The 27,265-nt window shown below is 48.6% G+C and overlaps 1 protein-coding gene across 3 annotated transcripts in view; it reads right to left on the bottom strand.

Moving 5' to 3' along the window:
* Positions 1 to 984: 984 nt before the first annotated feature.
* The window catches only part of LOC119377372 (epithelial splicing regulatory protein 1), a 119,115-nt gene continuing 92,834 nt past the window's right edge, over positions 985 to 27,265 (bottom strand). Inside the window, exons 8-13 of one of the 3 annotated variants that reach the window (XM_037646878.2) lie at positions 25,975 to 26,069; positions 24,000 to 24,242; positions 11,256 to 11,492; positions 9,002 to 9,194; positions 7,556 to 7,767; positions 985 to 3,371 (exon numbers count right to left, since the gene is read on the bottom strand). In XM_037646878.2, the coding sequence (XP_037502806.1) occupies positions 3,213 to 3,371; positions 7,556 to 7,767; positions 9,002 to 9,194; positions 11,256 to 11,492; positions 24,000 to 24,242; positions 25,975 to 26,069 (1,139 nt within the window). In that variant the 3' untranslated portion in view covers positions 985 to 3,212. Of the gene's footprint in view, positions 3,372 to 7,483; positions 7,768 to 9,001; positions 9,195 to 11,255; positions 11,493 to 23,999; positions 24,243 to 25,974; positions 26,070 to 27,265 lie in introns of all 3 variants that reach the window. The other 2 variants (XM_037646872.2, XM_037646884.2) reach the window with 2 other exon arrangements.

Below are 27,265 nucleotides of genomic sequence, written 5' to 3'. Positions count from 1 at the left end.
CACATATATACACAAAATAGTCATTCACAAACTTTTCTGTTGCGCTTTTCTGTTGCGCATCCCACAACCGATGTCTTGCCACGGGCCGAGAAGGTGCCGCAGCTCCAAGCTCGAGCAGCATAGAAGCACTCGCTGACTGCTTCGCATGAAACAGACTCCCACAACGCGTGGGATCTGCCCAATTTTTTATAATGTTCATTTCAGAGTCCTTGTTGGGGACCACGAAAACTTCCTCTGTCGCGGCCGCCCGGCCACCCCTTGCAAACATGCGGAAGGCGCCCCGACACGCGGTGCTCGGAGGCAGCCTTGCAGCTGCTGTGCCTGTTGTCACGTGATCATAGAGGGCGGTGGCGAGCTTTGGGCTGGGCCTGGGCGGAGCCTACCGAGCCTACGCGCCACTACCGCCACGACGTCGCCACAAGCGCCTCAGTATGTCGATGGCGCTTACCGCTGTTTATAAACATTACATGCATGGAGTAGGTCTTAGTTGTCAAACTATGGCATCTTCGACAAATTGCACTGGTGCGCACCGGGACGCCCTGGTGCGCCGTTTCGTCCAATCGTCGTAGCGCCTGTGTGCCCCGGTGCGCACCGGTGCGATTTGTCGAAGATGACATAGCAGACACCGAACCACGTGGCAACTCTGTCTCAATATGGTTAGGGGAGACCGGCGGAGCACGGTTTCGCAGAGTATAGTTTTTGGTAGATAATCGTTGTTTACTGATTAGGATATCGTTACGAAGCCGTAAAATGGGAAATCGTCACAAACAACAGACGTCGATTGCGGGCGCCGCGCCTGAGACAGAGCGGCGATGCCAGTTCGGTGCCCGCTCCCGTGGACTTGTTCTTTGAAGCGTCGTCGTGACAAGATGCGAAGAATGGTAGCGGCGCTGCATGCACGCCCGATTGCTTCGCAGTGAGCGATAGCCGGCTGGACATCCATGCGTCAGCTATGCGAGCACTTTACAAATATATACAACACAATTTTTTTTTATAATTACGTTCTTTATTGAGAGAAGCCGGAAAGCTCTTTCAACGTTTTCTCTTTTTTTTCGACATTTTACATTTTTTTCTTTGAGTTTTTTTTTTCTGAACACGGACATACTTAAGGACAACACACAACTGGTTTTGCGAGACATGAACGTCGACTAAGGTTCCAACTTTGAGACAAAAATCCGGCCGACCAAGATGGATAGGTACGGTCATTGTCACTTCGTTGAAAGGTGGTGGTGTATATATATGTACACATTTACTACACTTATAGTTGGTGAAATCATTCGGGAAGGGGCAAAATAGAATGTGCAGACGAAGCATAATATATACATAAAAGAAAAAAATATCATACGCGCACGCACAATTCAAAAGGCGAGACACATATAAGAGCGATAAAGCAATTCATTAAGATGCTCTGCTAAACGAGAAAAAAGAAAGCAAAATAATAGAGGTTCGGTGTATGATTATCACTGCAAATAAACACAGAGAAGACGTCGAGTTTAGACGGTCGGCGAGAACACACGAAATGCAAAAAAAAAAAAAAAACGGCACTGGGTGCTAACGAGGAAAGTAATGTGCGGGGGTGACATGGATAACGTGGCAGGATAAAGTGGAAAACTAGAAAAGAACGAGCACAAGAAAAACGCGGCATTTAGCTTCGGTTTTCTTTTACGAACTAGAGCACTACCGGGGCCTTGCAGGGAGCGCTGGCAGTGCCGGGGCCGCGGAGCATTTTTTTTTTTTTTTTGCTCCCAAGAAGCACCCGCGGCGGACGCGCCCTCGGAAGCATCCGAGCCGCGGCTACAAGCCGCGCGCTCGCAGCGACAATGCGACGCAATCGCCTCACGAGACTGGACCACTCGCGTCGCAATCGCCTCACGGGCGGGGGGAGTTATACAATTGCACTGTTTCGTAAAATAAATAACAGTAGGGTCACACGGAACCACGGCGTTCGGTGCCACTTGCATGGTTGCTTCTTTTTTTTTTTTTTTCTTTACGTCTTGCACTGTGTCCGCGGCCATTTTTTTATGTCGTTATGGACGACAACAAACGAAGCGGTTTTAAGAAACCGCGTGAAGGCACGAGCGCGCACATACAGAACAGGCACACACACTCATGGGGCAAAATGTGAATACTGTTGCCCCCTTTCAGCTCTATTCTTTCGCTCTAACACGGCGCTCAGAAATGCATAATAAAGGTCGGTAGCTGGACGGACGTGCATGGTTCGACGACACAGAAACAAACAAAGACGGACAAAACACACGGAGAAGCCATCCTGGATGCCGCTTATCACGGGACGATGGGGCGCCGTCGCAAGCGCGGACCAAATGATGAGTTGGAGGGCAGGAAGATGGCGGCCTCCGAGGGTGCCCTCCGCGCAGACGAAGACGTGCTGGTATCTCGTTTGCTTTGCGAAAGAAAGAGGCCATTCGGTCTGTGCTCTTACAGCTGTACGTCGGCACTAGAACGGCTCAAGGAAGAAAGGACACTTGAATAAGGCACGTTTTGTGAATGCACACGTGTTGTACAACAGCGGCCAAGTCAGGCTTGTCTCAACACATAATGTGGAAGGCGTTCACTGGTAAATACTGCGGCACGGTATGACGGTGACGCAAAAAAAAAAAAAAAAATATTCGATAGTGCACGGGGACTTTGCAAACTAGCACAAACACACTTAAAGTAACTTGTTGAAGTTTGGTTAATAATGACATTGGACGCACTACGGGAAGACCAGCGTGATTTTGCTGTTAACTTTGCGGTATCTCAATAAAGAGTAGGCACAGTACGAGATCTCGCTTGGCGGTACCATGGGTCCGCGTGCGGGGCTTGTCTAGCGGGCCTCGGGCTGTACGCTATCACTCGGAATAAGAACAAAAATGGAAAGAAACGTCACGGCAATCGCATAAAATGAAACAGTACGCTTAAAGAAACAGAAGAAAAGGAACAGAATAGTGGAGGTATAAGCCGAAAATACAAAATTGTGGGTGAGAGAGAGACGGGCAACACAGACGGGGTGAAACAGTCCAGCGCGCTGGCTGGACCGCAAGAAGGGGCTCGGGCCAATCGTCGCCGCCATGGCGAAGGCTCGCGAGCCGAACCGGGACAGAAGGACGTTATTGTCCACCGAGAAATAAATGTGGCAGTTCGGCGCTGATGAAACAAGTCCTTGGGGCACGTAGACACGAGAGCATTGCTGGGCGCCGCCGCTGGGCAGGTCATCACGCCATGAATAGCTCGATGTATCGGCTGCCGATGTTCTGGCGGTTCTTCTCCTGTATGGCTCGCTCAGCCTCCGCGCGACTGGGGAAGGTCACGACGGCTTCGCCATTGGGACGCCCGTCCGTGTTGCGCTGGATCTGGATACAGTCGGCCGTGAGCTGCGCAAACAGGTGCAACGTTCACTGCAGTGAAAATTTTGAGACCGCTTCTGGCCACACGCTCTCAATTGCCCTGGTGCGAGCGGTCTCAGTTTTGGCGGCGACTATGTCCTTTGAAATTCGAGAGCTGTTTGAGCATCGCTGTCTCTAGCATAGAGCGATATGGCCGGCAGGTCGCGTCGAACCGTTATCGAGCGGTCGATAGAGCTGGTATACTGAACAGGAGCGTTGAGAAAGCACGGGCTACTATAGTTCGAGGTCGACATAATTTAGCTCGCGGCTGCTCGTCGAAGTTTGACTGGGCGGCATTGGACTTACGGGTGGCTTCACCGAATCAAGGTATTAGCGATACTGTGACCACGTTCATCTGTGCGATGACTTGTACAGTACGCGATATGATTTCCACAGATGGGGGTGATGAGTTAACAGCGTAGATTCTCGCGCGGCTACGGCTATATACAAATCTGAACTTGGTCAAATTTCAGATACAGCGCGAAGATGCGAACTGACGAACGGTGGCGCAATATTTCGTCGCTGTGTCGGACTCGGCGGCTTCACCGTTTACCTCCATGCGGACTAGCCTGTACATTAATGTTTTTTTTTTTTGTTTTTTGTTTTTACTTCGGTACGCTCCATCTTACGGGTACAATGAGTTCAATACGAACGAATTCAACGAGCTTCCTAATAGTTGGCCTGTGAGTAGCGTGACACGTGTAGACGTCTGATTGTGCGTTTGCGACGTCACCGAGAGCAGCTAATATTAAATTGAAGCGAGTCACCATAACAGCACAGTATCGCATTTCCATGAATGGTGTCCTTTGGAGGCACTGGCTCTTGCTATTTACGCATTTTGTTGCATTACAAATGCATGTTGTTCCATTTGTAATTTCATGTTGCAACATGACATTACAAATGTACAAGCAGCACAATCGTTGGCGCTTCGCCATTCTGTAATTCACCAGATAAAGTGAATGAAGCAGCTATACGTCGCCGAGACGCTTCGCCAGTATGCACGACGCGTAAAAGTTACGCTGCCATATGCTGTGCACAGACCTCTCCCCTGACTTTCGGTTGCCGTTCTACGAAATAAGTCCAGCTTCGTGCTTTAATTAATGTGCCGTCAAGCCTCCGAATGGAGACAGTATCCATCTATAGCAGACCTCATGACGTTGCGATAAACTATTTCTAGAAGAGAGCCATTTGCTGCAACCGCGAAAAAGAGCAGGATATAAAGAATAGCAACAACTGCTTTTTTTTTTTATTTCTGATCAAGAAGGCATTCTGCTGAGCGCCAATATCGTTGCTTGACGACGTGCGTGTGCTCCCTTTGACGCTAACAGTCTTCTTTTAACTAAACACGTAAACCAGCCACTCGTTTAATAGAATGTTGGTGCCTTCTACACTTGAATACGCATATGATAACCGGTATCCTTACGTTAAATCTGGCAACATTTTTTAGCAAGGCAACTCAAGACCATTCCATACGTTTTGTCATATTGTTCCTGCATAGCCAATGTTACTTTAATGAAGTGCTCTCTGACTCGGTCTTTTTACTTCGACGCACAATATCTCGCATCTCGCTCTTTTTTTTTAAAAGAACCCAATTTTAATCCTATTTTTACAATTAATCCCGCTTAACCCGTTTAATCTGTTAATTTAATCCAATTTTAATCCTGTTTTACTACCGCCATAAGGACTCGCAACGTCTGGGTTAAAAAAAGTTAAGGTGCCCAGCTGCCCCACTGCACGGCATTTAAACGACGAAAGTATAACGCGAAGCAATTCACGCATAAGATTTCTTATCCTTCGCTCCCCTACTCCCATTTTTGAAGGAATATTGCTGTCTTTTTGCTGCTGTTTGTCACTGACTGACTGAATAACTTTATTTGGTCCTGAGGAGGCGATGACCCCCTGCTTGTCATTTTTCTTGCTACTGTACAAGTGCTCCCCCCGCCCCTCCATATATATATATATATACATATATATACATATATATATATATATATATATATACATATATATATATATATATATATATATACATATATATATATATATATATATATATATATATATATATATATATATATATATATATATATATGTGTGTGTGTATGTGTGCGTGTGTGTGTGTGTGTGTGGTGAAAGCGACGAGAGCGGCTGTACGTATTCCACACGCCGAGTTCTGTAGCGAAGCTAAGCACGGTAAGGTTTGTTGCCAGATTTGTCTGTGACATTTAATTGACTGAACTAATTTGAGTTCTCTCCCACACAGCGTACACGATCTCCTATATTAGTCTGCTTATTATTGGTTCAGTCGTACTATTGCTCTCGCAAACAATACGCCTTAACTGCAGCAGTACAGGTTTTAACTGTAAGTGACACACGCAGGGCGAATGTATAGCGTAATACTACAAGAAAAACCAAGAAAGAATAAGTCATAATAAAAAATAAGGGAAAGATCAAATGAATACCGCGAGTATTCGTCGAAGATGTAAAAATATTTATGCTAATATTTTTCATACGAAAGTCTGAAATCTAACAACCCAGCTGGCGGTTGCATCAAAACCGTTCCCCTAACGTTGGGGCATCATGTGCGTCTTCTAACAAGGTGTAATCACTTCGCCTCACCTACGGGCCAGCAGGTATACTTTTCTTTAACTGCACTAATAATTCCTGCGGTAGCGATGCGGTGCACAAAAGCCAACCTCAGCGTTAAACTGTCACTATAATCGGCTAGATGGCCCGACAGAGTGCAAAGCTACTTTAACTCACACGCACGGCACGTTTTAATGCTTTACGTACACAGCATTCTACGTGTACGAAAATCCTGTCAAGTACGACGCGCTTCAGATAGGCATTTGGCAATGGCGGCAAGCTTCGAGGAATGTTCATCCTAAGCTACGTTCCGAACGCCTCGTTTGCTTCCGACGACGAGCATCACGTCTATAGGAATAGAAGTGATTCCCTATCACAGTAAGTACCCAGAACTTGACAATTTGTCGGTAGTACCAACGGTTCGGCCTGCCAGTCGCCTATATAGCGATATAATAAATGGCGTTAGGCAAGTGTTGCAGAGACCTGCAGGTTGGACACCTTGTTGGACAGCGCGATTTCGATGGCACACTCGGTAACCTCGGGCGCGAGAGAGTTGTTATACAAATTACACCGTGTCGCAAATGTGCCCTCCCGGAGATAAATTTTAGGTTCCGAACACTGTACATTCGCCGGTGTCGCGAAAGTAGATAATAATAATAATAATATCTGGGGTTTAACGTCCCAAAACCACGATATGATTATGAGGGACGCCGTAGTGGAGGGCTCCGGAAATTTCGACCACCCGGGGTTCTTTAACGTGCACCTAAATCTAAGTACACGGGCCTCAGACATTTTCGCCTCCATCGAAAATGCAGCCGCCGCGGTCGGGATTCGATCCCGCGACCTTCGGGTCAGCAGTCGAGTGCCATAACCACTAGACCACCGTGGCGGGGCGTCGCGAATGTAGACGTGAACGATCGTCGGCGAATATAATGTTAAGGTTTCACAAACGCGAAATGTCTGCCTGAAAATTCTTAGCGGTGGGCAGGCACGATGCAAAATCGTGCCGGCGGCACCACATCGCAGCCGGTGGCCGCGTTGCAAGGAAAAAAAGAGAAGGAAAGGTGGGAGAAGACCCAAGGCCTCGGTCGTGTGTACGCATGCTTTGCCACTGCCACACACCCCGTGCCACTGCGCTAGTGCCCCTCCTGGCCGCAGCGAGGCCGCATTAGCAACATACACCAGCCAACAGTCGGTAGCAGCCACAATTCCACACGAAGCGTTAATACAGCCGAGATTAGTAGGAAGATAAAAAAAATATGAAACAGCCCGCACACCAGCATCCCCCACGTTCCGACAAACCAATGCACACATTCACGCCAACGGGACACGCCGCCCTACACAGGTGAAGCGCCGCGTCAGCACTTTGTTACCGAATGCACGGTGCCGTGTCACAAGTGGCAGGCACACAGCGGACAGTCCCCGACGCTGCTAGAGGGGAGCGTGCGCTCGCAAGTGCTCGGGCACCGTGTCCCGCGGCTGAGCCAAGAGAAAAAGAAAGAAAAAGCCCTGACCTCTGGAAAGCCCTGGAAGAAGGTTAGAATGTCCTGGGGCGTGGAGCTATACGGCAGGCCGCGCAAAATTACCATGGTGGGGCCTGCCGAGTGGGGGTAGTACGTGGTTGGGGACACCGGGGGACTCGGGTAGGACCAGTAGAAGATGGGCGGGTAGTAGGTGGACACCCGCGGCGCCAGCGTCGTCATGGTGGCCGCCGGCAGCACGGGCGCCGGGGGCTGCACGTACGGGTAGGCGCCGTACGGCGCAGGCGGCAACATCGCGCCCGCCGCCGCCGCCGCCGCTGCACACACACACCCCACAGCGGTCGCAGGTCAGGGTGACGCGCACACTATACGAGCATGCATACGTGCATATACAGCTGTGCAGCCGGCAACAAATGAAACCACGCGGGCCTAAGGTGCATTCTGCGCCGTGCTATACGATGTGCTGGGAGACCGTTCGCTCGAAGGCAGTCCCGGGTGAAATGTGAGGGTTCACGTGCCACCATTTCCCGAAGCGTGTATACATCCATCGCCAAAATTCAGAGCCCTGCCGGGGTGTGTTAATGAGGGCTCAGTCCATTCCGTGCACCGAGCCTCCTCTACCCCAACGTTCCAGTATCAGAGGAAGGCCTCCTTCGGGGATTCGCTGTGAGCTTATGCTAGACGCCTGTTGGGACGCTTTAAATACGGGCTCGTAAAGTTTGACAACGGTTACACGCTTCACCACGACGCAGAATGTACTGAAGGCAACGTGCTCGCATTGTCATGTTTCATTCGTTATCAGTGGCACACAAAACGAACACGGTCATATTGTTGATTCCCAGCGCAAAAAAAAAAAAAAAAAAGCTTTAACTGGACAGGCATGTCTCTACCACCTTCAATCCGTTCGTGTCACTTCTGTTCCACCGCATGCACTCTTCGACCGACAAGGCTCGATCAATCAGTTTCGCTTGATTATGCACCATGCGCGTCATTCTTTAAAGAATCCTGCTGTGAAACAATAACACTGCTGTTGGCACAAGGCGGTTTTCGCTGTGAAATAAAAACAAAGAAAGAAACGCCGCATACGTGCGGAAACTAGGAGTAGACGTTCACGCAATATTCACCGATGTATGGAAGTTGCACTACTAAATTTTTATGCACTGAAAGACACACCGAAGCGGCGTGTGTAGTGAACGAACCCTCTCAAGCAGATCGGCCTTGAGCCGGATATCGGTACTAGTACTGAAGAAAAGAAATCTCTAGCAAGGTGACGCATGCAGTCGCCTTCGTGTACACTATATATACGTAGCCGCAGAATGCGCTCTACCGACCAGTTCTGACAGCGGGCAAAAAAAAAAAAAAGGAAATCGAGCGGAGCGCGTTCAGGCGCGAATAGAAAATGGAGCAGCGAGTCTCGTGACCCTCGGCCGGCAGTGGCCTTTGCAAGGATTTGACGCAAACTGCCCGCGCGCCTCGGAGTCGCCATCGCCTAACGAGCGCGTGCGTTGCTCAGCGGTTTCAGGCACAGAAGCTGCGCGTTCGAGAGCTTACCTGGAGATAGCAGGGGCCTTTGTACTGGGATTCCCCCGGTGAGCACCAGATTCATGTCGTCGATGGAGCACTGAAAAACCTCGATGTAACGCGGCTTCTTGCCCATAATGTAGCGGTGGTGGCGCTGAAGTGCCGCCAGGAAGGCCGAGTCCTCAGAGTCCATCTGTATGAAGGCCTCGCCGGACGGCTGGCCCTGGGAGACGACGAATACGCGAGTGCTCTGCAAAGGCCCGTCTGCGCACGCGCTCACTCGCAGGCGCGAACCGCTCGACGCACAGATGCTGACGCATTCTCTTTTTGGCGCTCGTTTTACGTTCCGTTGAAACACCTTGACCGCTCACATGTGAGCAAACATCAAACCGTGGATCCACGAGTTCCATGTACAGTGGGCACAAACAGGCGTGCGAGTCTCCTCAGTACCGGGAAAACTTTCGGAGTGGAATTCTTAATAAGAAGCAAGACGTACGACTTAAAGCAGATGCGTCGAACTCACTCGACTTACTCGTTTGTATTAAACTTAGTAAAAATTGCGTAAATCAAGAAAGAAGCTACAGAAGTTACTATATGCCTCTCACAGGAACTTACTTTTTTTTATTAAATGTGTTTAAGGAGTGGTTGGTGCCTATACGTGGCTCCGGCTGCTCCTCTTCCCTTACTTATTAATTAGCGTCACGAACTTATAAATAACCAGTAGAGTATTGTAAAACTCACTCACGGCAATGTCTTTTTAAAAGGAATGTTCTCACGCCATGCATAATGTCCACGTGTCGACAACAATGTTCACACACAAGACACACAAGAAACGTTCGCACTTTGCCGAAGAGTTCATCACACAGTTGTATAATGCGATCACACAACAGTCACTGAGCCCTTGCCCGCACTTTAAACACAGCTGTCTTGAATCACAAGAGGCAACGCCTTCTTACTAATTAAGTTCCTGTGAGAGGTTAGTAATATGACTGCTTGTTCATCTTGCCTGTTGATGTACTGAGCTGCGTCATGGTAGTTTCTGTGCAATATTTAAGTGAACTGTATGTTATTTTGTATTAACACTTATAGACCACGTCATTACAGGCCCCGCCCCACGAAACTCGGTTAAATCATTCTCGCCAAAGCTTGTGGACTGGGCACATGTAGGTGACGTTGTTCTTGATTTTTTTTTTCTTTCGCAGTGCTATTGCAATACCACATTAATGTATAACCACAGCATCCGTCAAGCTGAGAATTTTGGTATATGACTGTCCAACTACGGCACGAACCGGGTGCTAATTCTCGATAAGCAGATGTTTTATTCACGTAAACAGCTTATAAACATGGGATATATTGTCTTTAGCACAATTTTTGTCATATTCCAGGTATGGTTGCGCGGAAAAAAGAAACAGAAAGAGAGAGAAGGAACAATGGGCAAGTGAGCAGATTGCTGCTGCAGTTTTGTACATGCATACAAAGGGCTAAACACGCATAAATAAATCTGCATGAAGAGGCTTGAACACATGCTCCAATCTCTGAAACATGCGGGCATAGACAATTGACATTTGTTTTCTGGCAGAGAAAACGTGGTCAAATGAGAAACAAACAACCAGTGACCGTTTCCAGCATATCGTATATATAGAATCTTACGACATGTTTTTCTTTCTTGTTTTTTTTTTTTCTACGACATAAAAACTGAGTGGTGTTGGGAGAAATAACCGTGCACTGTCTGCAGATGATAGGTTGTGAAGAAGTTAATCACTGCTATTTACGTCGATCAACAAGTCTTTACCATGCGGGTCCCGGTCCTATACGAGTGCTATTCGCGTTATTATTTGAAAAAGCTACAGCGTTCAAGCCTACAATCGGGTGGTGGAAGATGTTATAGCGTGAAAAGAAAGTTGGTTCAAGCAAAGGATCACCTCTTTCTTTACCGCAATTCACTGAGAGGAGATAAATGTAGACACATGATACTTAGCACTCATGCAGCCATGAAACTGGACTCACAAAAGGACTTGTGCACTATACGTAAGAAAGGTTCGTCAAAACGACAGCCAGCCGATTGCTTTGGCGAATTCACCGTTAATTCATTGACAGAAAGTTTTGTGGATAGGCCTGTTGGCTGACTGATAGGACGACAAACAATAAAGTGATTTAGCACAGCAGGAGAAAGGAGTGCCATTATATGGCGCATAGATAGGACGTACGGCACATCGTGTTATTTAATACTAGCCGCCAGCGCTTCGACCCGACGCCAGCTTGACGAGAGGGCGTGCCCCGATACCTGTGCGTTGTAGACCATATGCACGCCCTGGTAGACGATGGCCTGCGAGTGCTCTCCCAGGAACTCCAGTATGGTCTCGACCTGCGCTTCGTAGGGCAGCCCGCGCAGCCGGATGCAGTCCTTGCGCGACGAGCGCGACGGCAACATCTGCTGCGGCAGCAGCGGCACCTGGGGCAGCGACGCGATCAGCGGCTGCGCCGTGTCGTACGTCCGCGGGTCCATGGTGCGGTTCAGAACCTGCATTACAAGCGACAGGGCCCGCTCGTCACTACACTGCGCGCTATACTCGCCGCTCTGCGTACACACAGTTAGGCATAGTGTATACTGTGCACAAAGTCGTACTCTGCTCGTTGCGACAATTTAAGAGGCGTTCCTGCAGAAAACTGTCACGATATATCAAACGGTTTCTCGAAGTATACTGCGTGATAAGTAGTAGCGGAACAAGCGTCTGTTCTTTGGGGAGGCCGGTATCTACGTCTCATAATAATAATAATATCTGGGGTTTAACGTCCCAAAACCACGATATGATTATGAGAGACGCCGTAGTGGAGGGCTCCGGAAATTTCGACCACCTGGGGTTCTTTAACGTGCACCTAAATCTAAGTACACGGGCCTCAAACATTTTCGCCTCCATCGAAAATGCAGCCGCCGCGGCCGGGATTCGATCCCGCGACCTTCGGGTCAGCAGTCGAGCGCCATAACCACTAGACCACCGTGGCGGGGAAGTATCTACGTCTCAGTCTCCTATAGCGATGCAGTAGAATATGGAGAATTTATTGTTATACTATTTTTTGGGGTGGGAGAGGGGGGCAGGTGTTTCGAGTAGAAGTAGAAGAACACAAAACAACCCTCAAGGACAAGACATAAGAAGCGACATGCAACGCCGGCCCCTTTTTATGTCTTGACCCGATCAGCCCAAATGCGTACGTACTGCAGTAAAAGCACACAGCGGACGATAAACGGCTGGGCAATGTCGGTTCACAAAACATGCAAGCGCAAACGCGCACTCGGACGACCAGTCTTCTCCAGTCCCCATCGAGCTCTGAGAACGGGCGAACACGAAAGTCATCCGTTTAATAGGTGTGCTGTGCCACATCACGATGGAGACTACATATTGTGTGCATTTTGGGAGAAAACGGGAAAGGAGGCTCCTCCGATATCGGCCGAACATCCCCATTTCCCCTCGGTCAGATTCCCGATCCATTACGCAGTGTTCTGCGGTGTAATTAAGCGTTAAAATGCCGGTAGTCCTCAGCGAATCCTCGGTCCTACTCCAACGTTTCGGCAAGGAGGACGCGCCTTCTTGTAGGCCTTCAGAAGGCTACGTCTATGAAACCTAGACGAACGCGAGCAAATTGCTAAAGACGCTCGCACCAGATTAAGAATCAACTCTTGCTCACCCCATATTTCTCACACGCCCGCATATTAAAACGAGGGCGCAAGACTGAGAATGCAGACATGCAGGATGACGATATCCGGTCTGCAATCGCGTACCTCTGGCCTCGTTTTTCCTAATGTGTCATTAAATTTGTTTTTCTATTTCTGAGTATTGCTTCTACCAGCACTTGCATTTCTTTACTTTATTAGTTCAGTTTCCCCGCTACCTTTGCACTGCTTACAATGTACGCACAGAACATGTTAATACCAATTAAAAATTATTACAAAGGTGCACACATCTCCGCGGGTAAATGGCAAATTACCTTAACAAATACATCATCCGCGCAGGTTTTGATGTTTTTCGTTAGTTCTCAATGTGATTAAAATTAAAGCAGCTAACTTCAGCGACAGGCGTCATGCCACCCCGGCTGTAACGTAACGCCTAGTGTCGCGGTCATATTTTTAGCTTCTAATGGGTGCTACTACGAGTGATGTAAACGACAGGTATAACTTTGTTATATGCCTGTATTGCCATTATATTGGGCAAATTGCCAAATTGGGCAACGAGTGTCGGTTACCTATAAATGCGAATATGCTGAATCATGATTAAGGTTGCCGTTTTTATAATGTACCGCTCAACAGCCCGCCCACATTTTTTTTTTTTTTTCGCACGCACCAGACGTATAGTTGGTTGACCGGTAGTCGAACCAGTTGTCAACAATACGTGCATTAAAAATAACTATTAACCGTAGCACAGGTGTCGCAGGAGTATAAATAAATAAATAAATGCTGAAAAACGTTCAGCCCTTGTATACTGAAAAGCGCCAGCCTCGTAGCAGGGGTTTTGCTTCTCATTGTGTTCGCACTCTATTTTTCTCGTCGCGTCATCTGCAGCTGCAGGCGACCGGCTGGGCGGATTTCGTGAATTGCGTCGTCTCCAACTAACGGGGCTTCACGAAGAAGCATTGCCGCCGAGTGCCATGTATATACATATTGTCGTTCTTCAATAAACGTCTTAACTATGGCTCATACTTGCGAAGAAACGATTACCACGAGACATAAGTTTGGCGATAAGTAATGTCATGCCAAATAGCGGATTACGAACGACGGCGGAAGTCGGGGGGCCTAGAAACTTACTTTGCGAATTTAGCCTCGCCCACGTGGCCACCGATTCTAGTACAGAGCCGACGCCACCTGAATTGCACAAACAACCGGTTGCTAGTGGTTATGGTGCTCGACTGCTGACCCGAATGTCGCGGGATCGAATCCCGGCCGCGACGACCGCATTTTCGGTGGAGGCGAAAATGCTTGAGACCCGTGTACTTAGATTTTGGCGCACGTTAAAGAACGCCAGGTGGTTGAAATTTCCGGAGCCCTCCGCTACGGCGTCTCTCATAATCATATCGTGGTTTTGGGACGTTAAACGCCGATATTTATTATTATTATTATTATTAAGATTTCGCTATAGACAGAACGATTCTCAGTTTTGCCAAGGTATTGCGTTCGCTCGTAATTGCCGCGGCATGCGCACTGTCGCTGACAGAAGTCCGTGACACTGGTAAGGTGAGCTCGCGTATCGCGAGAACCGTTCTAAGGACAAAAATAAGGATGGACAAGCTGGCTCGACGTTTCTAATGTCTACGTGTCCCCGGTTTGTCTTTGCGTCACGATATCGCGTTGGTGACGATACCCCGAGAAGCGGGGTCGACGCGTGGCGTCCGACGCCGCGAGCGAACAGCGCTGGCCGGTGCAGTTATCGCGGTGGGCGCACCTGTTGGTGCTGCAACGTGGCCGTGCCCGCGGCGGCGGAGCCCGACCAGCTGTGACCTTCACGGTTGCGCCGTGCTCGTCGCGGCGGGCAGGCCGGGCTCGAGCTCGGTGCGCGTTCTCTACTCACGGGGCAGCAGCGGGTGCAGCGGCAGCCGGGGTCCGGGCGCTACCACGCAGGCGGCATGGGTGTACGCCGCGCGAACGACGCAGCCTCGAGGGGAGCCCGCTTCCACGAAGCGACTGCCGATGCCGAACAAAGGCACGCAGCAGGCGCCTACAAACTGACGACCGCGCCAGCTGCGCCGCTCCTCAAGACAATGCCGCCGGGGAACGTGGACCGCTTGTACAGCGGACTCACTGCGCTGTCCGCGCTCACATCACCGACCGGCGAGCCGTGTTTTGCTGGTCGACGACGGGCGCGTTGAGACACCGATCACTGCCGGAGGACTCCGCTTCGCGTTTTTATTTTTAATGCTCACTGCGTGTTGTGCTTGACTTCGCCCTAGCTGAACGCTAAGCTGATCTACTCTGGCTAGTCAAAACGCCCCAGTGAGAATGGGCGTGCTTGAAACGCGCCTGCAATGCCAACAGCCTCTCGTCTCCGAGAGAAAGAAGTCACGAATATGCCGCAGAAAAATAAAACGTTTTTCGAGTCTTACTTTCAATAGCACAAATAGATACCGAAGCGAACGCTTATGCGCGTTTGATGCATTGGAAAGCACTTCGATAAGGTCATTTTAAATTTGACACCCGTTCAGCACCCCGATTTGCGTATTCAAGGGCCGCGGCCGTCACGGCCGTCACGGCCTCGAGAGCAGCCATCGCGAAGTGCCACGTCGCGGTCCAAGACGGCGCCCTTATCTAAAAACGCGCGCGACCGGGCCGATGTGGCAACAGGTGGCTTTCGCGCTGGTAGCGTTCGCGGAGCCTGCCAGCCACACTCACGGTTCTCGGTTGCAGCAACGAGTGACTTCTCCGGTCGCGCCTCCTTTGGGGACCCAGCTCTTCGACCTGTTAGCGCCGACGTGTACCGCGCCTCTCGATGTTCGAAACAGTGAAAGAAACGGCAGCCCCCGGCGGCGCGAGCAGCGCGGGCTCTAACGCCAGACGTTGCGCGTGACCAAGACATCAAAACGAAGGGCCCTCCCCGCCGGGCCTTGCTTTGCTTGTTATTTGCTTGTATACGCGCGCCTGCGCGCGCGCTCTGAGACCTGGCTCCTTTCGGTGTTCATCACCTGCGCTCGAGCTCGCGAGCACCGTCACCGTGGGCGCAGCAAAACTTGCAACCGAACGCTATAGATGCCACCCGCTGACGACGTATATAGATGCTCAAACTGCGCCTTAGGCGCCGTTGTTCGAGTGTACGTTCGGAAATCATTGCCACCGACTGCGTACACACAAGAACATAGCAGCTATTGCAGCTATTCATAGCAGCTATTCAACGTAATCAAGACAGCTGGGAAGATCGCACTGACGCGGTAAAGCGTTGCAAATAGAGGTGTCGCATCATGGCTCACATGATAGACGTGTGGTGCTAGCTAGGTGGGGTTGTGTAGAGAATATACGCAGGCACGTCATATATTCATAGTCTAATGACTGCACGCGCACTGCACTGAATCTGCGAGAAAGCGTTATAACGGTCCTAGAGGATCATCTCGCTGCGGAGGTGACAAAGTGGTTCCGTGGAGTGACAACGAGCGAAGAGGTCCCCTAACGATGCTCGCTTTTATGAGCCGCGATTGACGCAACGAGTGATTTCAAGACGGCTCTTTCGCCTTGTGGGAACGCAAATGCATAGCTACATTGCGGATTTCCTTAAAGAACGGGCAGCCCAGTTTCACCTAGGGGACGTTACGAGTGGAAAGTTCATTTTAGGGACCAGGGACACTCCTCAGGGTGCGGTCCTTTCGCCCTTCTTGTTCAAAGTCACCATACGAACTCTCCCCTCCCTCCTAGGGAAAATACCGCTTATCAAGCACTCCATATACGCGGATGATATCATCATTTGGACTAACGGTGGATCGGATGGGGAAATCACAGATGCACTCCAAAAAGCAGCTGACACGGTGCAGAGCTTCGTCCGGCGTGACGAACTTGCGTGCTCTCCTAAAAAATCTGAATTACTAATAATTAGAAACAAATCTACCAAAAGTGGGACGGCGGGAGAAGCGGTTACCCCCATACAGGTGATTATGGAGGATGGACCAGTCCCGCTAGTCTTAACGATAAGAGTCCTAGGAATTCTGGTGCAGCACAATACACACAATTTTGAGACGATAGCGAGGCTACAAGCCACGGCCTGCCAGATATGCGGCCTGCTTAGGCGCGTATAGCCATGCGACATCACGGAATGAAGGAGGGAGATCTATGCCGGCTGACCGAAGCCTTCCTGGTCAGCTGCATTGTGTACTCCTTCCCATACTACCACGTACGACTTTCGGATAGAGCAAAAATCAACAGCATAATACGTACAGCACATAAGGCGGCTCTATAGGAATCCCTAAGTATGCCAGAACTGAAAAAATGCTCAACTTGGGCACCTATAATACCCTTGCAGAGCTTATTGAGGCTCACAAAATTACACAACAGGCCCGTTTATCTCGCACGGAGGTGGGTAGGCAAATATCACACAATCTGGGGTTGAACCCCCATATGGAATCGGCGGGAAGAATTCCACTGCGGCAGGCTATTAGGCGTCGTTTGTAGTGAAGCCAATTCCAAAGAACATGTTAGCAGGTAGACATGAGGGAAGGCGGTCTGCAGAGCTAGGGCACTGCAGGACAAGTATCAGAACGACAAAACTGCAGTGTACGTAGATGCAGCAAAACAGAACGAACAGCGATACGTAGTGAGTGTAGTGACCGGAGAGAGGAGAATCTAAACACTGCTTCTGGTAAAGTCCCATCCGCTCTGGAGGCAGAATGAACTGCCATCGCGCTGGCCCTGACGAGCGCTTCCGCTCGGACGGTCATAAGCGACTCTAAACGAGCAATAACAAATTTCGCTAAAGGCAGCGTAGCCGTCCCTGCGGCAAGGCTCCTTGAAAAAGACCGGGGAGAAGCAACCGTCGAGCTTGTGTGGGTCCCTGCCCACTCGGGGAACCCGGCGAATGAGGAGGCGCATCGTGTATCCCGAGGTCTAACTAACCGGGAGGTGCGCCCCTCGGACCCTGTTTTCCCGGGTGAGGCACCGATTTCTTACAACGTCGTCACAAAGTACTACAAGAACGAACGGAGGCTTTACCCTCCGCCAGATGATGACCTCACGAGAGCGCAGGTCACAATCCTACGCCGCATACAAACGCACTCTTTCACCAGTCCTCATATACTGACAATTATCACGAACGGAGAACTCGAATCAAACTGTCAAAATTGTAGTAAAAATGCACTAGCTACCCAAGACCACATCTTGTGGGGATGCGGGGGTTTCCCCCTCCAATATCACTCCTACCAGCTCCCTAAAAATTAACATGGGATTAACTTATCAGAACTCCCGACCGGGAGAAACAGCTGGCCATCGTTTCCTGAGACGAAAGAGTCGCTTCCCGCGTGGAGCCACCCTGAGGCGTCAAACAGGTGACTTTTAGTCAAATAAAAGTTGATACCACCACCTTTCGCCTTCGTGTGGCAAGGCGTACGGTTTGGCGTCAATCAGATGTGACCACAGTGACCGTGACGTCACAGTTTTGGCGGCAATATATTACGCTGTCTAGAGATCGGACCACATTGCTTTGACATTGTGGGCAATATCGGCACCAACTGAGCCGATCCGGATCAATACTGCGCTTCACTGGTGAAAGATAGAAGAAGAGGGACCAGAAAACAACGGAAATGAGCTTTGGAGAGGCTTTCGATATCAAAGGAATTGTGCTCGTGATTACAAATAATATATTTAAACTCTTGTCTTTTCACTGCATAATGCCGCAGAAAACAGAGTTGGCAACCAGCGCATTTGTCGAGGAAGTTCAGATTTGGCTGTACGTACATATCAGGCCGTATAAACTTATATCTGGCTACATATAGGTCAGATATAAACCCACCCAGGCCGCAGCGGTTAGATGCAGCCGAAGAAATGCTGTCGCATTTAAAAGAAACCGCACTCGGTGCTCCATGGAGGGACAGAATCTCGGTGCCCCAGCACAGCAATAATAATAATAACTGATGGGGTTAAACGTCCCAAACCCACGATATGATTATGAGAGACGCCGTAGTGGAGGGCTCCGGAAACTCGACTACCTGGGGTTCTTTAATGTGCACCTTGATATAAGTACGCGGGCCTCGAGCATTTTCGCCCAGCACAGTAGCCCAATGCTCTGGTCATCATATATATATATATATATATATATATATATATATATATATATATATATATATATATATATATATATATATATATATATATATATATATATATATATATATATATATATATATATCTGTGTGAAAAGAGCCTGTTGAAGGAGTGAATATTAGGTCAAACTTTGTGTCAGGAAGGCGTTACAGCTCCCTATTTACTCCCAGAACAATTTTCTCCAGCTTGTTTACGGAATACGCTGAGCCAGGCCTCGTACGGAGGACATATCACTAAACATTCGGTTTAGTGATATGTCCTTTTTTTGTTAAAGCTATACGCTTCAATGGCCCAAGAATACGAGACAATACAAGCAAAGCTAAAGCGAAGATGGACAGCTGTCGCACATCAACCTGCTCTGTAGCATTGTGAACCTTGCTGACATTTGCTCCGTCTGGGCGGTAGTGAGTTTGACAAAATCTGCATAAAAAGGTCGTCGGTCAAAGAGGCTTTGTCCTTAGGACTTTAAAATGGCGACGCCCATATTGCATCCGGTTGTACTAGGTTCTACGCATTCACAGCGCCATCTCTGTAAGGAATAAAAATTGGCCGAGAGGAAAACCTTAACGTGACACGAGCAGCACTGACCGGACTTTCGCCTTTGTCCCAGTTATAAAGACGGGCAAGTGCATTCTACATTTCCACGCTTTAGAAAAATTCATAAACTGTGGCATACCAAGCAGCACCGAAGCAACTAAAAAAAAATATAGTAAAGACAAAGGTTAAGAATACACTAGCGCACAAAGCAAGACAACGTTTCCAGTGTTATAGCCGAGCTAGCAACTTCCACTCCAGGCTAAATTTCCTCGTTCTCGCAGCTAATAAGCAACGCTTGGTGCCGCGACGTGGCCAGGTGAAAAGTTCCAAAATTTCGAATGGTTCAATAGCATGTGGTCCCATCCTTACCGATAACAGTTTAACTCCGAGAATACACCGTCTGATTATTGCAACGTCACTGCATATGCTGAGTAATACAGTGTTTTGCCTGCAGATGCAGCAAACCATAAGGTACAAAGTAAATGACAACGCCTCTTCAGCAAGGCAAGGACATCTCCAAGTTTCTTTGGTTAGCAAAGTGCGAAGGTGGGTGAGGCGGGGACAGGGCTGTTTTGAGAACAGTCTCATCTCCAAATCTGCAGCAATACTGCCGTTTTACTGCCGTACAAGTTATAGAGATAATAACGACGTTATGCAGTTCGGTCGCGCTGGTAACAGTTTTGTTTCAATTCCTTTATTTTAATCATCTGAGGCGGTCGTCAACAAGTGGGGTTTACGCTTTCTTTTCTTTTACTTGTAGAAATCAAGAAGGCTCCAATGGAGCTCATAGGCGGACCGTGAGAAGGGGCAATTTGCTTTGTGTTTATGTGGACGTTTCTCGCAATGTAAATGGACAATCTCAATGTAGATTATCAAACATGATGGCCAATTACATTTTACATTGTGCCCTATCTAATTGGAAACCGGGAAGCTGTAGCAAAGTCGTGCTACATTAGACCGCGTTGAGTCAGCAAAAACACCCGTGCCATACCTGTTTGATCTTTGGATCCTTTAAAGGAAAATATAATCCATTGTTAGCGATAAAGAATTAACTATCGACTCTGGCAGCAGTGGCGTCAGTAGGGTCAGCGGCACACAGGGCGATGGCCCACCGTGAATACATGAGGCCAAACAAGGATCGGGGAATAAACTGGCATGCAGGTTGTTTAGGAGGCCTTGATAACATCATCCTAGGTTCACTGCTCCATGCAGGCGAGCGACATCTGGTCGAAATGTTCACGAGAATATTATATAGCGTTTCGGGCACTTCAGTCACTACTTTAAAAAAGAAAAGTTTTGCGAGGGTCCCGTTAAGCTATGACGATTTTCTGAGCCTTAAGGGTCAAGAAATGCGTCATCGCTGAGAGGCCTGTCTTCCAAGGGAAAACACCGTACACGGAGTGCTGGTGCGCACAAGAAAAGGTCCACCATCATCGGGCAGATCCTAATCAAGAGAAGTGTTTGCGAGAAACGTGCGCAATAAAGTGATTGGGAGCTGCATGCCATTGTACACAGCCGGCCTTAGCTTGTAAGCTCCATTGAGAGCATCGAATTGATTGTTGCACTGCGCATGGGTTCAAATCGCTGCTGAACAAAAACGCCTCAAGGAAAGGGTATTCAGTGCCGTAGCGTTTTACCATTCACACGGGCTCTCGGACGATGTCCCGTGGATCATGTGAAAACACCGTCTGTGCAGAGGGCGAAATTCAACCTTTCATCGTCTTGTAACAGTTTATTCAGTAATAATAAATGTTGGGGTTGAACGTCCCAAAACCACGATATGATTATGAGGGATGTCGTAGTGGAGGGCTCCGGTAAATTCGACCACCTGGGGTTCTTTAACGTGCACCTAAATCTAAGTACACGGGCCTCAAGCATTTTCGCCTCCATCGAAAATGCGGCCGGGATTCGATCCCGCGACCTTCGGGTCAGCAGTCGAGCACCATAACCACTAACCTACCGTGGCGGGCCAACGGCTTATTAAGCGTTTTCTTCCCATGTCAAGCTTAATACTGGAATAAAAAAAAAAATGAAAGGCGTGGGGGGGGGGGGGGGGGTGAGGTGGCTAAAGTTCGTGCGCTGCACGAATCACTTTCGTACAGCTCCTCCGTCATGAATTCCTACGAACTCTGATTCCCTCGTGAGGCCAGCAAGATCTCCCGTAGTCTTTACCATGGCTAGTCGTTTGAAGAGCTTCAGGTGAGGAGTATCAGATTTCGCCGCATTTCGGCATCTCAAAGCGAATAGGAGCACTGCTGAGCATGACCATAAACGCACCGAGCTCGTCACGGTAATATCCCGACTTATGGTGAATTCCATTGGCAGATTCGGAGTACTTCCGGTAGCAGTTTTTCTACTCCATTCGGAGCAAGTCTGTTCCATTGGCCCATTGAGAGCGCTCCCTGTATGTTTCATTGGCAGATCTGGAGCAGCTCCTGCGCCCAATTCATTCCACGGAGCAGCCATCTCTACTCCGCGAAAAGCGGCGGATTCGACCGGAAGTCGCAAGCTTCACGCGTGTGCGCAGAGCGTGGCGTACCGCGTGCGCGATGAAATGCGCTGTCCGATCGCGTCCGTTCTCTCCGCTCGCGCCCGTGAAGGCGAAAACTGCGCGAATCGCGAGGAATACTGGGCGCTTGCGAAGCAGATGTGCGCGAGCGCCCCCTGCCATTTGCTCTGGCAAGGGCGCTTGTGTTCCATTGGCAGATTTCTTCAGTTGCTCTCCGCTGAGTGCTCCGGCGTAGAGTTCGTCGGCCGCTGCGAATCCGTCAATGGAATTCACCATGAGGGCGAAATTCCGGCACAGGCGTTACACATTTCCCGCTATGTCACTTCCCTCGGTTCTCTTTTAAAAATAATAATAAACACGACCGGGGTAATGCATACATGCTTGGTACATGCTTATTGAAATACAAAGAAGACGCGTACCATCAAGGAAGAAATCAAGACAGAACAGAAAAGGACGCCCTTTTCTGTTCTGTCTTGATTCATTCCTTGATGGTACGCGTCTTTCTCGTATTTCAGTATGGGTAATGCAGGCGATATTTTCGGTTCTAATTCATCATCATGCGGTTTACATCACGTGTCCACAACACAGAAGTACCCCCCCTCCCCCTCTGTAATTTATTTAAGCAATTGGCTTTTTCTCCGAAAATAATTTGGGATGTTTCCTCTCATTTTTGTTTCTTAATTGGCTTTAAGCCCCGTATACTTCAGTGGAAAGGGCTTCTTCCCCTTTATTTTCAGTTGTTTTCTATTTAGAAGGCATAGTCGCCTGTTAAAGACGACTGCAATCTTTTCGGTAGGGCTCTGAAAAAGCAAAAAAGGTGGGGGGGGGGGGGGTTCGTTGAAGGGGAGCTTCAGGAATTCAACGTTGTTGCATCAGCTTGGATAAACTAGCCCGGGCAGACTTTGTGGGCTCCGGTTAGTCCACTGAGAACTGCGCCGAAGTTTATATTATGGTATAGCTGCGCCACCACGAAGAAGCGCGTATTCGTACAGGGGGTGTGTTACGGGACAAGGATCGAGCGAGGCACACAAAGACACAGATGTACGGGAGTGCGGAAGCTAAACCGAGTAGAAAGCACCCAGTGAATGAGAACAGCCGACCTGACCCTGTCCTAGCACGTTTACATGCATCTTGCAAAAACGAGTCGGGCTGAGCCAACCTGTATACCCTGCTGGTTGACCCAGCTTGACCCCACACCCTCGCTCAGTCCTGAACTTTACATGAGCGCGAACAGGAAAACTTCATACAAAACAGACTCGACCTGCTTTCGTATAGGGCAGATGCATGTAAACGCCCAGCGTACTTCGAAGGAATCCGGGCACATAGCAAACAAAAAAGAAAAAAAAAAGCTATAACGCTTGAATTGTTCGTATAAAGGTATAAGCCAGCTAATCGTGTCGATGGACATATTAGGGAGCTTTTGGATTTAGCGTGTTTGCATAACGCAATGACGATACCCAGCTTAGAGCCCCAAGTCGTGCTTGTGTTCTATAGTATAGCAACTTGGTGAATGAAAATAGCGCGAAAAAACGTAGGACAAGACGGACAAGGCTACACCACAAGCACATGCATCCCTTCGTCGTCTCGTCCTACTTTTTGTCGCGCTATTTTCATTCATCATGAATTACCAACTCGCCCACAAGCATATTCTTGCAAGTTGGTTTCGATTCACCCGACTGGTATAGCTTAGCACGTAAGGTGTCACGTTGCTAAGGTCGAGGACCGATGGCGGTGAAATGCAAAGAGCAGCCGTGCACTTAGACTTAAGTGCGCGTTAAAGAACCCCAGCATAGTCTCTTCCTTCTGTCCGTGTCCTCGTATGCGCTCAACTTATTCAAGTATGACCAACCAACAAGCCCGCATCGCCACCCTCGTCGACTTCCCAGCAGGTGGACAGAATTAAGCCGCAGTCCCGCACTATGGCGTGCCTTACAGTCATGCCATGGTTTTGACACGTCAGACCTCGGCAGTTATTATTATTATTATGGATTCCAGGCCGTTGTCGTGCGCCAAATATTGCGTTACGCTAAGACGCCAAATCTAAACCTTTAATTTATTAGCAAATGCAAAGGCACCAAACGGCCGTTTGCAAACAGCACTCACGAACGAAAAGCTATGTGGATTTAGGCCCCGTAGTGTACACTCACGATGGAACGAGCGCTCGCTACTGTCGTGACAACGCGTGCATTATCGGCGCTCACCTGCTGCACCTCTGCTGTGGTGCTTCGGAAGAGCTCGATGTATCGGGAGCCGATGAGCTGCCGGTGCTTGTGGAGCGCGCGGCTGGCCACTTCCTCCGAGTCGAAGAGCACGAACGCGTCGCCCGTGGCCCGTCCGTCGGGCTTGCGCACGAACAGCACGCCGTCCTCGTCGTCCATCACCGGGCAGCTCGTGTGCGGCTCCGAGCCCTCGCTGCCGTCTCCCGACGACGCGAAGAACTCCACCTGCGACGCCGCTTACGATGGACAAACCTTCGCCCACTGCGTGGCACTTGGAGCACGCCTCACCTCTTGGGCATAATGCCGGAAGACGCATTCTGCACTTGGAAGCCGCCTCTTGCGACAGTTAGTTACCCGTTACATTCTCGACAACTATTCTGGTTATGTCTCATCGATGGAGTTAACCCTTGGTTTACCCGACCTCACACTGCGACGCAAGAGTCTGCGTCTCTTTCATAAGATGAATTACATAACTGGGAACTCGAGGAGTAACTTTTGTTCGTCATGTGTATTGTCCCGCTTTGGCCATCAATTTAAGGTCGGAGTGTCGATTTGCTCCCGCTCCGGTACCTACCTCAATTCCCTCATCGTGAGCACCAGTACTCAATTAAACCACCTTCCTGCCTTCACCACTGCCATTACTGATAATGACAACTTCAAGGAACTGTGCCGCAGATATGTTACGGCATCCCACCCCTCTCTGCAATACTCTATCGGTATGAAAAGTATGTACAATCAATAGCTAAATTACCGATGCAACACGCCAACTACACGGTTCTTTTTTTTTCTTTCTACGTTTCAACTCGGCGTAACGACACCTGTGGTCACGAGTCGGTGTCCGAAAACAGATAGCTCAATGAATCGTGGCGCACTGCAAATTATAGTGGGAAATGGTTGTGGTTGTTGTGGCAGTCGTCACTGTCGACGAAGGTATCGCTAGAAAGCTGATCGATAGAGAACCGATTAATGAGCTGGAGTGGGACGCGGAGACATGTGACGCCAGACCGACGAGACGCTCCGTGTAGTCGAGCCACGTCGGCAACAGCGAAGTTAATGTTCAGTCGCAGTGGCTATATATTCAAACGCGTGCGCGAATCTAGCGCAGACGCTGCATTTTTAGGCAAAGTAGGCAATTACGCAAGTTCGGAAGTATATGGGCCAAAGCTGAAGGTATCTTGGGGAACCTCTGTAGCCTGGATGAATAGTTTGGGTGTGCAGATAATGATCCGAGATGTTTGAATTTCCTTCGCCTACTCGATCGAAAACCTCTAACCTGTGGGTAATATGCTGCGGATGCTATCGAGAGTTTCCAGTAGCAGTTTGTACCTTCGCTGCATCCTGTCGCATCGTTTATTAAACGTCCCCACTGGATTCTGAGCGCTAATCAACACAACTTTTTCTCTTAAGCGTATGTCAGCTTACGCCACATATAACTGTTGCCTGAACCAACTTGTGGATGGTGGTGCTGTAGATATGTAAGCAGACGACGAAGCGGGGGTAGCTCTGTATATAGGGCGAGATACGCTATCATGCGCCCCTCAAAGATAATGCAAACGGAGGCATGCCGCTTTCTATAAACTTCACTGATGCAAGCAGCGATTTTGAACACCACCACAGCTCATCATAATGCTGACAGTCCTCGATTCTGATCGGTGGTGAAGCCAGCAGAACTTCATTTTGCCGTTGGCGCTTTTCATCAAAGCCTGTGGAAAGATGTGTTGTTGCCGCAGGTACAAAAAGGAAAAAAAAAAGCTTACTGTGCGTCAGAACAAGGAGAACACAAATGGGACACGAATTTCAGTCGCGCATGTTCGGAAATGCTGTGCGGTTTCCGTGTGGCATGTATTAGCTTTTGTGACCATGAATGTGCCCCCAGAATAATAACACGTTGAAGTGTTCCCGACAGAAGCAGTAAATTAACGGGATCAAAATCTGACAGAAAAAAAAATCGTCTTACCACTTGTTTAGCGGTGCAGTCGTAAGGCAGACCGCGCATGCGCACAATCACTTGTCCACCTCGAGACAGGAAGGAATGCGCTTCGTTGTTGTTACCTAAAAGAAGTGTAAATAAATAAATAAATAAATAAATAAATAAATAAATAAATAAAAATAGCTATTTAGACAGTTTTACAACAATAATAATAATAATAATAATAATAATAATAATAATAATAATAATAATAATAATAATAATAATAATAATAATAATAATAATAATAATAATAAGCTCACGTTGCGCAAAAGCGTCATCACTTTATCTCTCCTCGGGTATACTTAACAGATCAAAATACTCATCCGCCTAGAAAACACGCAGAAACAGGTTCCGGAGACTCAGAAAAATGGCGTCGATTCGCAGCAAGCCCGTCAACCCGCCTTTCACGGAAAACACCGACTAATGGCCTACTAAATTTATATTAAGAAGCGCGCTGATGTAGGCTTTAGTGAACCATCTGTTATATTGTCGGGGAAGAAATATTTACTTTCCCAGATGCCCACGCGACCTGAACATGTAGTTGTCTTCGTCCTTCTCTATAAAATAAAAACAAAAGAAACAAAAAACAGTTCTACAGACTGATTCAGCTCAGTTCTATGCCCATTGTTGTCAGTTTGTGCATACTGTGCGTATACGATCTTATTCCAGAATAATCAAAGTTACGAGTCAGCTCTAGGTTGCGGCCTTTGCCTCTGTCTTTTGTCTATTGTACGCGCTGCGTTCAACATTGAGCTAAGATAAAAATCACAGCATATCCACGGAGTGAATGATGATGAGTGGGCGAAGCTGCGGAGGTTCATCGGTAAAACGTGAATCTTCCGTGAATTCTGCCCAGTACATCATCACCGACGTGAGATCGGGCGCGTTTATACTAAAGGTTCGATGAGCTATGACGACTTGCAGCTCACTTTAATTTTACATGTACGCTGTGAATTTTCATTGTTTAGAAAACCATTGCTTTAGAAAACATCTGGCGTCTTTCGTTAAGCAGCTGGCGTCTTTTCGTTTTGCTTTAGAAACATCTGGCGCTCTTTCGGTTTGCTTTTACAAAACATCTGGCGTCTTTCGTTGGTTTATTTCATCAATCAACGGCGTTTTGAACAAAATTTTTATTGTTTAATCACGCACAGGAGAAATCTCACCAGGCACTACCTTGGAGGTAAACAATGGCTGCTAATGGGAATGAGAGACAGAAGAAGTCGGCTTTTAGCTAACACTTACACTTCTACTAACGTTTCCTACTGGAACATGCCAA

Source organism: Rhipicephalus sanguineus, chromosome 1 (assembly GCF_013339695.2).
Source record: "Rhipicephalus sanguineus isolate Rsan-2018 chromosome 1, BIME_Rsan_1.4, whole genome shotgun sequence".
Taxonomy (NCBI): domain Eukaryota; kingdom Metazoa; phylum Arthropoda; class Arachnida; order Ixodida; family Ixodidae; genus Rhipicephalus; species Rhipicephalus sanguineus.
This window is presented reverse-complemented; position numbering and strand designations above follow the sequence as displayed.